This window comes from Salvelinus alpinus, chromosome 8, assembly GCF_045679555.1.
Source record: "Salvelinus alpinus chromosome 8, SLU_Salpinus.1, whole genome shotgun sequence".
Taxonomy (NCBI): domain Eukaryota; kingdom Metazoa; phylum Chordata; class Actinopteri; order Salmoniformes; family Salmonidae; genus Salvelinus; species Salvelinus alpinus.
The window spans coordinates 34,065,634-34,077,646 of NC_092093.1; the positions used below are offsets into that span (position 1 = coordinate 34,065,634).

The 12,013-nt window shown below is 44.7% G+C and overlaps 1 protein-coding gene across 1 annotated transcript in view; it reads left to right on the forward strand.

The window, feature by feature from the left end:
• pex7 (peroxisomal biogenesis factor 7) overlaps positions 1-12,013 on the forward strand; it is a 43,455-nt gene that overhangs the window by 11,277 nt on the left and 20,165 nt on the right. The window contains exon 8 of the mRNA XM_071413618.1: positions 4,864-4,919. Coding sequence (XP_071269719.1) covers positions 4,864-4,919 — 56 coding nt within the window. The remainder of the gene's footprint in view (positions 1-4,863; positions 4,920-12,013) is intronic.

A 12,013-nucleotide genomic window follows, 5' to 3' on the forward strand; every position in this document is an offset into this window, starting at 1 on the left:
GACTGATGACTTGAGATGTTGCTTCAATATATCCACATACTTTTCCTCCCTCATGATGCCATCTATTTTGTGAAGTGCACCAGTCCCTCCTGCAGCAAAGCACCCCCACAACATGATGCTGCCACCCCCGTGCTTCACGGTTGGTATGGTGTTCTTCGGTTTGCAAGCATCTCCCTTCTTCCTCTTATTAACATAATGATGGTCTTTATGGCCAAACAGTTCTATTTTTGTTTCATCAGACCAGAGGACATTTCTCCAAAAAGTACGATCTTTGTCCCCATGTGCAGTTGCAAACCTGGCTTTTTTATGGCGGTTTTGGAGCAGTGACTTCTTCCTCGCTGAGCGGCCTTTCAGGTTATGTCGATATAGGACTTGTTTTACTGTGGATATAGATACTTATGTACCCGTTTCCTCCAGCATCTTCACAAGGTCCTGTGCTGTTGTTCTGGGATTGATTTGTACTTTTCACACCAAAGTACGTTCATCTCTAGGAGACAGAACGCGTCTCCTTCCTGAGCGGTATGACAGCTGCGTGGTCCCATGGAGTTTATACTTGCTTACTATTGTTTGTACAGATGAACGTGGTACCTTAAGGCATTTTTGAAAATGCTCCCAAGGATGAACCAGACTTGTGGAGGTCTAAAATTGTTTTCTGATGTCTTGGCTGATTTCTTTTGATTTTCCCACGATGTCAAGCAAAGAGGCACTGAGTTTGAAGGTAGGCCTTGAAATACATCCACAGGTACACCTCCAATTGACTCAAATGATGTCAATTAGCCTATCAGAAGCTTCTAAAAGCCATGACATCATTTTCTAGAATTTTCCAAGCTGTTAAAGGCACAGTCAACTTCTCATCCACTGGAATTGTGATACAGTGAAGTATAAGTGAAATAATCTGTCTGTAAACAATTGTTCGAAAAATGTATTGTCATGCACAAAGTAGATTTCCTAACCGACTTGCAAAAACTATAGTTTGCTAACAAGAAATTTGTGCAGTGGTTGAAAAACGAGTTTTAATAACTCCAACCTAACTGTATGTAAACTTCCGACTTCAACTGTATGTGCATATTATGTGTGAGTGAGTAAATGAGTGACTGTGTGGGTGTGTAGGGCCATTTGAGTGTGCATAGAGAAAGTGCAAACATTGAAATCAGTTGTATTGCTTTGGGATAGAAGCTGTTCAAGAGTCTGTTGGTGTCAGACTTGAAGCACCGGTACCTCTTGCCGTGCGGCAGCAGAGAAAATAGTTTAAGGCTTTGACGATTTTCCGGGCCTTCTTTTCACACCGCCTGATATAGAGGTCCTGGATGGCAGGGAGCTCGGCCCCAGTGATTCACTGGGCTGTCCGCACAACCCTCTGTAGCGCCATGCGATCGTAGGCGGTGCTATTGCCATACCAAGCAGTGATGCATCCAGTCGATATGCTCCAGCTGTAGAACCTTTTCAGGATTTGAGGGCCCATACCAAACTTTATCAACCTCCTGAGGGGGAAGAGGAACTGTCGCGCCTTCTTCACAAATGTCTGTGTATGTTTGGACAAATTTGTGCATAATTTTTTACCCCTTTTTCCTCCCCAATTTCGTGATATCCAATTGGTAGTTACAGTCTTGTCCCATCGCTGCAACTCCCATACGGACTTGGGAGAGGCGAAGGTCGAGAGCCGTGCATCCTCCGAAATACATCCCTGCCAAGCCACACTGCTTCTTGGCACACTGCTCGCTTAATCCGGAAGCCAGCCGCACCAATTTGATGGAGGAACCACCATACAACTGGCGACACGAGTCACCGGCCCGCCACAAGGAGTCGCTAGAGCGCGATGGGACAATGGACATCCCGGCCGGCCAAACACTCCGCTAACCCGGACAACGCTGGGCCAGTTGTGTGCCGCCTCATGGGTCTCCCGGGCGTGGCTGGCTGCAACACAGCCCGGAATGGAACCTGGGTCTGTAGGGATGCCTCTAGCACTGCGATGCAGAGCCTTAGAACTCTGTGCCACTCGGGAGGCACTTGTTTGGACCATTTTAAGTCTTTTGTGATTTGGACACAGAGGAACTTGTTGCTGTTAAATGTATGAATGTAATAACTGAGTGATGAAACTCGTAAAAAATTATGGCAATCGTCTGTTCTTACCGCCAGTAAGAGACCGCTAACAGACTGCTAGCCAAATGTGCGCACAATCCCCCTTTTATTGCCATGAATCTTGCTTGTGATGCAGTGCTGGTGCTGGTGCCAAAAGCACGGTAGAAATTGGCACAATGCTCCTGGTGGTGAAGTAAGAAACTGCCATTGATTCCATTGAAAATCCTTGGTCATAGATAGGTCGTTTGTTTAGCAACAAAACCGACGCGTGCGCAACTATGGGGCAAAACAGACAGGTTTGGCTTAGATTGTTGACAACATGTGAACTTTATTTTGTTTCCAAATGTTTATTGAAAACAAATACATTTGCACAATTAGCACTTGTTGTCTCTCAAATACGTTGTTCCAGTTGTTGATTAGCTAGCTAGCAAAGTTAAAACACCTCAAAACAAGACATGGTATCAATAACAAGATAAAACTAGCTGAAACGAGACACCTACAATTGCCCACATGGCAGCTTCTTGTCATTGTTGCTAGCTTACGATTCAGAATCGGAACAAAGCATGGCTTCCGCCCCCATCGACGCATGCGCATCATTTTCGTGACATTGTCAGACAACTCGTCTATAGAGAACCATAACTTTGATTGAACATTGTAAAACAATCAGAAGAGAGAGAGCCCCATTAAAACCACTTAGAATGTATTTGTTGCCACCCCAGGGTCACGCACTACTTATGAAGCATGTTTAGAACAGATAAAATACCGTCATACCGTCAAAAATGAGAAAAATATAATGATATTCTATTTTGGCCATATCATCCAGCTCTACACCATCCTCTCAGTTCCAAGAAAAGGCTTTTCCACTGTGTTAAATTATGTTAGCGAATTGCCAGCTGTTGGAAGCAGGAAACAGCTCAGCAATACTCGGCAGCACAGCTTCCCTCCATTACCTGCCTAGCAACCTTTTCTGGAAAGATGGTTCTGGTGTGATCAAAGCACTTAGCTGAACGGAGTTAACAAGCACAGTACAGTACGGTCTGATGGGATCCTTGGCAGCTTTGCAGTACACTGGCCCTGCTCACAGGTCTTGCTGTGGTGACAGCTATAGATTTTTTTTCTCTCCTCCAAGATCTGTTTAAGGGATTTTGAGAGAAAGGTGGTTGCTTGGATGGGTCGGTCGACGGGCCCTAGCTACCATGTCCAGTCTAACAACCACCAATTAGTCAGATTAAACAGAATTGACTTCACCCAGCCCCACGACGGACGGCCCAGCAGGTTTCTAGATCTCATTGGCCCCTCATCACATGATCCATGTGATTCTCACTCCTCTTAACAATGGAGAATCACCTTGCCACACACTTTAACATCACATAATCAGCTAGAGCTAGCTACAACACTATCAGTTGGAAGTCCAGTGTTTTCAGGACAGCTTTTTAGCATGCGTGGGTAATCAATAGATGCAAGGTGTTCGTAGTGGACCTCATCTTGAGATTTCCAGTGTGTTTGTAAACCCTGCCATCAGGTATAGATTTTCCTAAGGCAGCAAGTCTATGTGATGTTACAAATATAGCATATCAGCAAGTCTGTGAGGACACTGAAAAGAGTGCTCAAAGTAAATGAAAAAGTGCTTGGCAAATCCCTTGTGCTTTTACATATTGGAAAGGTAATATACTGTAGATACGAGCAGAGATTTGATTGCTTTCATTTAACAACATCAAAGCCCAAACTTAAAGATGTGTAAAGGTAAAAGTGTTTATTCATGGTTGTGTGTGTGCAAGCCAATTTCCCCCTCACCAGGGTGACCACGTGTCCCGGATTGTGTGGGACAGTCCCGCATTTTGTCCCTTTGACCCGCAACCAAACAATCATGTCTTGCATTTTATCAACAAATTTAAACACTAATTTACAAAGAAAGGTCGATTTGACCCTTGTTTCAGTCAGACTCCCCATTAATTTGAAGAGAATTGACTTTCCAACCTGTTTCTTTTGCAGTTATGTTGCGCTTATGACAAGATATACACTCAGTGGCCAGTTTATTAGGTATACCTATCTAGTACCGGGTCAGACCCCCCTTTGCCTCTAGAACAGCCTGAATTCTTTGGGGCATGGAAACGTTGCTCAATTTGTATCAAGGTACCTAACGTGTGCCAGGAAAACATTCCCCACACCATTACACCACCAGCCTGTACCATTGACACCAGGCTGGATGGGTCCATGGATTCATGCAGCTTACGCTAAATCCTGAATCTGCCAGCAGCATGACGCAACAAGAACTGGGATTCGTCGGACCAGGCGGTGTCAGAGGAAGGTCCTAAAAGACTACAGTCACCCTAGTCATAGACTGTTCTCTCTGCTACCGCACGGCAAGCGGAACCAGAGTGCCGAGGCTCTCCGTGCTCATTAGTTGCTCATTCAACACAGTTAATGTTGTTTTTAAAAGTCTCTTTTCCTAACTGTTGTACATTCCCAGAGACCAACCAGAAATGTTTCCTTTGCCAAATATTCCCATATTTTCATAAAATCTTTCATTTCTGCATAACCAAATTTTGCGCAAGGCAGTAGAGTAGGCTAATTGTCCTTCGATTAGCTTGCTCAGTGCAGCGGGAGAGGGATTTTTGTGTGTGTATTTTTATTAATGTAGGCTACACTGTCCGGCGAATGTACTGCAAAAACATTCCTTTGTCCCGCATTTGGGTATTTTAAATGTGGTCACCCTATCCCTCAGCTATTAATAAAGTTTAACAGTTTAAGGTTTATATCGTATTCTTATGGCTTTTCCCACAGTTCTCTCCATTCAACCAGACCGTGTTGGCCTCGTGTTCCTATGACTTCACAGTCAGGTAAGACATTCTAATCATGATTCTGTCATTCTTGTTCAGCTTGTAATGCAAACTTAGCAATAATATCCCACTGTGCATGAACAATGTTTAAAGACAAACGCCACAAACAAGATTTCATTTGTGAAACCTTTACTAAAACCCTTTGGAGTCAGTGAAGCGTGATCGCTAGATGATATTGTTTCCTGGAAGAAGGGCGATCTCCTTGAATTATTTAAAAGAATTGACCTCCAGGAACACTCGTGTTTAAGAGGTCTGTAGAAAGATGTGTAAAATATACATGCAAGCAATGGAAATACCAACCACAATCGTACTATGTTGAGTAGGGTCATAAAATCTGTAATTTCAAGGTAGACTGGTTTATTTTTATTTGGCAATGCGTATTCTCCGTCTCAGAGTTTGAATATGTGAGCCTAATTCCCAAACAATTCCGTCAGTCAAGGGTGTGTTGTTTAGTGCCATGCATCCACCAACAGACCCCCCCCACATAATCAGAGCAGACATCTCCAGCGCAGCGACAACATGACCCATAAATCACTTTTGTGTACGCTGTCGTCTTTTAGAATCATTTCTTGAGACAGAATTAAAATCATCCTATGCTATCCTGTACTGAGATCCTATTCTATTCCTCCAGTTTTTTCCAACCTTAGATCTATTTGAATAATGTTAATGATGCCTGTTGAGGTTGATGCAGGAAGTTGGGTTTTAAGGTAATGTGTCTGTATCGGCCCTTTAAGATCTAGGTATCGCCGGTCCTCCAAAGAGAGGGAAGGTTGTCTTGTAGTGATGGGGGGAAAATCGATACAGTTACATATCGGGACATTATTTTTGATGCTGTATTGTTTTTCACTAATTGGCTGTACCTGCACCAGAACAGTATATTTCCTTCATAGCTCGTTCTCCATCTTTTTTTAAATATGGAGCCAATTTGTTTTCAGCACTTTTATTTCCATGACTGATCAAATCTTGTTTTCTCATGGCTCTCTCATGTCTCTCTGCAGCAGACATATGGTGAGCAATATGTTTGGAACATCGAATCGCAATAAAATCACAGTATCGAATCACAATACGTATAGAATCGTGAGAATCACAATACATATCGTATCAGCACCTAAGTATCGTGAGGTCCCTGGCAATTCCCAGCGCTATTGTCTTGTATCTCTACAAGTTCTATTGTCACATACACTGCATAGGTGCAGTGAAATGTGTTGTTTTACAGGGTCACCAATCGTAGTGTGACACCCTGGAGCAAAGTAGGGTTAAGTGCCTTCCTCAAGGGCACATCGACAGACCTTGCCGGCTCAGGTATTCAAACCAGCAACCTTTCGGTTACTGGCCCAACGCTCTAACTGCTTGGCTACCTGGCGCTGTTTACAGTGCAGTGTGCAATGCAGTGCAGTGTTCAGTGGGCTGGTTGGCTGCTGAGGTTTGGACCAGCGCCAACCTGACTTTTATTGATCTGGCCTGGGGCAAGACTGCCTTGGTTAAGTCAGGCAGATTACTGTGGTGGTGTACTTCATTAGAAACTATCGCTGACTACACAGAGACATTTTATGCGACACCAGTCTTCATGCCCCTCCAAGGCCAGCCTTATCTTGTTGTTTGAAGTCCGAAATCGAGTCAATTGCTTTCATGTGGAAAAAATAAACACTTTTTAAAAATGTTATTCTTGGTGTTGGATAAACACAGTTTTTCTCTCTCTCTGACTCTGTGGGAAACCTGGTCTCTTTGTTGACGACTTGGTTGCATCTGTCTGACAGAAAGTTATGCCATGTTATGCAAGTACCCTTAGGTAAAACATAAGTAACACACTTGCCACTGATTGGGCTTACAAAAGAAAAGCTTCCCACCAAGGAATGAGTCATTTTTGGGAGGTTTTCTTCAGCATGCCATCACTGGATTACTGTCATACTGTTTGCTGAAGGCCTACCTGAACTATCTATCTCTGTTCTAGCTCCTGTTCACGCTTCACTTCCCTTTACTTGGCTTTTTGTTTCCGATGTCACGTGAAAGTCAGTGGCTATGGGAAAGCCGCTCTATATATATTTTACAACCCCTTGTCCCACACTGGTGCCTCTGTGCTCTTATAGGCCTAGACACACAGAGCAGGATCATGAGTCTCTCACAGAATTTCAGCCTGAAGACTTTTGAGAAGTGTAACTTGGTAAAAAAAAAGGTTTGATTTTTACATTCTCCCATCTCAAGAGGTTATAAAAAATTTAAAAAAGAGTGCCTATTAAGTGCCACATAAAGTAACAGAAACATAGTTGACGATTTCTTCTGAAATCAGCCATGAATTCCCTTTTGACACGGGGAATGGAAGCTTATTGTGTGCAAAGGGAAGTGGCAATTGAATGCAAGCTTCACAACAAAAAAAATTAAGTTCCCTTAAATTTTAATTTAATTTAACTAGGCAAGTCAGTTAAGATCATATTCTTATTTACAGTGAGGGAAAAAAGTATTTGATCCCCTGCTGATTTTGTTCGTTTGCCCACTGACAATGAAATGATCAGTCTGTAATTTTAATGGTAGGTTTATTTTAACAGTGAGAGACAGAATATCAACAAAAAAATCCAGAAAAACGCATGTCAAAAATGTTAAACATTGATTTGCATTTTAATGAGGGAAATAAGTATTTGACCCCTCTGCAAAACATGACTTAGTACTTGGTGGCAAAACCCTTGTTGGCAATCACAGAGGTCAGATGTTTCTTGTAGTTGGCCACCAGGTTTGCACACATCTCAGGAGGGATTTTGTCCCACTCCTCTTTGCAGATCTTCTTCAAGTCATTAAGGTTTCGAGGCTGACGTTTGGCAACTCGAACCTTCAGCTCCCTCCACAGATTTTCTATGGGATTAAGGTCTGGAGACTGGCTAGGCCACTCCAGGACCTTAATGTGCTTTTTCTTGAGCAACTCCTTTGTTGCCTTGGCCATGTGTTTTGGGTCATTGTCATGCTGGAATACCCATCCACGACCCATTTTCAATACCCTGGCTGAGGGAAGGAGGTTTTCACCCAAGATTTGACGGTACATGGCCCCGTCCATCGTCCCTTTGATGCGGTGAAGTTGTCCTGTGCCCTTAGCAGAAAAACACCCCCAAAGCATAATGTTTCCACCTCCATGTTTGACGGTGGGGATGGTTTCTTGGGGTCATAGGCAACATTCCTCCTCCTCCAAACACGGCAAGTTGAGTTGATGCCAAAGAACTCCATTTTGGTCTCATCTGACCACAACACGTTCACCCAGTTGTCCTCTGAATCATTCAGATGTTCATTGGCAAACTTCAGACGGGCATGTATATGTGCTTTCTTGAGCAGGGGGACCTTGCGGGCGCTGCAGGATTTCAGTCCTTCACGGCGTAGTGTGTTACCAATTGTTTTCTTGGTGACTATGGTCCCAGCTGCCTTGAGATCATTGACAAGATCCTCCTGTGTAGTTCTGGGCTGATTCCTCACCATTCTCATGATCATTGCAACTCCACGAGGTGAGATCTTGCATGGAGCCCCAGGCCAAGGGAGTTTGACAGTTCTTTTGTGTTTCTTCCATTTGCGAATAATCGCACCAACTGTTGTCACCTTCTCACCAAGCTGCTTGGCAATGGTCTTGTAGCCCATTCCAGCCTTGTGTAGGTCTACAATCTTGTCCCTGACATCCTTGGAGAGCTCTTTGGTCTTGGCCATGGTGGAGAGTTTGGAATCTGATTGATTGATTGCTTCTGTGGACAAGTGTCTTTTATACAGGTAACAAGCTGAGATTAGGAGCACTCCCTTTAAGAGTGTGCTCCTAATCTCTGCTCGTTACCTGTATAAAAGACACCTGGGAGCCAGAAATCTTTTTGATTGAGAAGGGGTCAAATACTTATTTCCCTCATTAAAATGCAAATCAATTTATAACATTTTTGACATGCATTTTTCTGGATATTTTTGCTGTTATTCTGTCTCTCACTGTTCAAATAAACCTACCATTAAAATTATAGACTGATAATTTCTTTGTCAGTGGGCAAACGTACAAAATCAGCAGGGGATCAAATACTTTTTTCCCTCACTGTACAATGACGGCCTAGGAACAGTGGGTTAACTCCCTTGTTCAGGGGCAGAACGACATCATTTTACCTTGTCAGCTCGGGGATTCCATCCAGCAACCTTTCGGTTACTGGCCCAACACTCTAACCACGAGGCTACCTGCCGCCCCATTGAGGGACAGACGTAAATGAATCACTAATCACATGAAATAAATAATAATCTTCAGAAATTACTTTGTCAAAGCAACAAAAAAACTAAGGCTTTACAATGATGAAACTTGGAGACATTTTGGGATTTAAAATATTCCTAGAAGTGACACATGGTTGGGGAACATGTGAGGGACATGTCAAAATGCAGAATTTTGGCACTTTACCAAGCATTTATTTATATTATTTTCCATATGGTCTATATTAAAAGGCACTTCATTTAATATAACAGTCTTTTAAAATTCAATATTGGTGCACAATTTCTACTTAAAATATCAAAAGGCACTGTTTTCATGTAACAACCAGCACCCACCTGTAGCACGCGCTCCAGCAGGTATATCTCTCTGGTCACCCCCAAAGCCAATTCCTCATTTGGCCGCCTTTCCTTCCAGTTTTCTGCTGCCAATGACTGGAACAAACTACAAAAATCTCTGAAACTGGAAACACTTATCTCCCTCACTAGCTTTAAGCACCAGCTGTCAGAGCAGCTCACCTATTACTGCACCTGTACATAGCCCATCTATAATTTAGCCCAAACAACTACCCCTACTGTATTTATTTATTTATTTTGCTCCTTTGCACCCCATTATTTCTGTCAGGACCCGGTGCGAGAAACAGTCACTAATAATTGGCAGAACCCAGAAGATGAGGCAGACACAGCAGTACTAGAGATGGTGGTTTAATAAAAAAATAGATATCTTCCAAAATACAAAAGAAAATCCACAAAGTGGTAAAAACAGCAAGGGAAAAACAAACCTCAAAAGATCAATCCAAAAATACACGAGAACAAAACCAGAGAACCTCTGGAAAATACAACAAGAGAAAAATGTTCACAAAGGCTGGGGCTGGGTGCTAACATACAAACACTGAGCAAGGAACTGAGGAACACACAGGGTTAAATACTAACAAGGGAATGACTTACAGGTGCAAACAATAATTAGGGCAAGAAAAAACAAAAGGTACAAAAAAGGTGCAAGGGGGACATCTAGTGAACAAAACCTGAACAGTCCTGGCCAAAACCTGACAGAATCCCCCCCCTAGGAACGGCTCCTGACGTTCCTACCAGCCTTCTCAGGGTGGAGGACCCTGAACTGACGAATGAGGTCAGGGTCCAGTATGTCCTTGGCAGGAACCCAGGAGCGCTCCTCGGGACCGTAGCCTTCCCAGTCCACCAGATACTGCCAGGACCGCTGCACCCGGCGGGAATCCAGTATCCGATGGACGGTATAAGCCGACTGGCCTCCGATGATACGGGGCGGAGGGGGAGGTCTGCCTGCCGGGATAAGGGGAGAAAAAACAACATGTTTTAATAAAGAAATGTGAAACGTGGGATTAATTTTAAGGGATCTGGGTAAGTGCAGGCGAAAAGTAACGGGGTTCATTTTTCTGGCAACCTTAAAGGGACCGATGAATTTCTGGGACAGTTTGCGAGACTCCACCCGTAGCGGTAAATTCTTGGTTGAGAGCCATACTCTCTGGCCGAGGCGCAGGGTAGGCCCGGGACGGCGACGTCTGTTGGCTTGTTGTTGGTACCTCTGTGAGGAACGCAGAAGATTAAGACGGGCCTTCTTCCACATAAGCCGACAGCGTCTGATGAACCTCGAGGCTGAAGGCACACTGACTTCTGCCTCCTGGTTCGGGAACAATGGAGGAGCATAGCCAAACTGACACTCGTGCGGGGACATACCAGTGGAGGAGGAGCACAAGGTGTTGTGCGCGTACTCGGCCCAAACCATGAAGGACGACCATGTGGACGGGTTGTTGGAGACCATACATCTGAGGGTGGTTTCCAGCTCTTGATTCATCCTCTCGGTTTGGCCATTGGACTCCGGATGGTACCCTGAAGATAGACTGGCAGTGGCCCCTATGAGTTGGCAGAAGGCCTTCCAAAACCTTGAGGCGAACTGGGGACCTCTGTCGGAAACCATATCTTGCGGAATGCCGAAGACTCGGAACACATGGTTAATCACCAACTCAGCCGTTTCCTTGGCAGAAGGTAACTTAGTCAAGGGAACGAACCTGGCCGCCTTAGAAAACCTGTCGATGATGACTAGGATAGTTGTATTACCATGGGACGGAGGAAGGCCAGTAATAAAGTCCAATGAGATATGGGACCAGGGTCGGTGGGGAATAGATAGAGGGTGAAGGAGTCCTTGAGGGCGGAGGTGAGAAGATTTGCCCTGGCAGCACACGGAACAGGCCTTGACGAAAGTGGCAACGTCTTCTTTTATGGTGGGCCACCAGAACTTACGCTGGATGAACTCCAAGGTGCGACCTACGCCCGGGTGACAGGTGAGGCGAGAGGAGTGCCCCCACAGAAGGACTTGGGACCTTGCTGCCTTGGGAACAAACAACCGATTGGCAGGACCTCCTCCAGGGCCCGGTTCGATGGCTTGGGCTTGTTTCACGGTATCCTCCACTTGCCACGAGATCGGAGCCACGATCTTAGCGGCCGGAAGGACAGTCATGTCAGTATCTTCTCGAATGGCAGGAGAGTAGATTCGTGACAAGGCGTCCGGTTTGAGATTCTTCGACCCGGGTCTATAGGTGAGGATAAACTGAAATCGGCTGAAGAAAAGAGACCATCGAGCTTGTCTGGAGTTCAACCGCTTCGCCTGCTGGATATACTCCAGATTTTTGTGGTCCGTAAGCACTTGAAACGGTTGAGAAGCCCCCTCGAGCCAGTGTCTCCATTCCTTCAATGCCATCTTAACCGCTAGGAGTTCACGATCCCCCACATCGTAATTCCTCTCGGCCGGGGTAAGCCGGTGAGAGAAGAAGGCGCAAGGATGAAGCTTCTTGTCTTCACCCCTCTGAGACAGGACAGCTCCAACCCCAACCTCTGATGCGTCTACCTCCACCACAAAA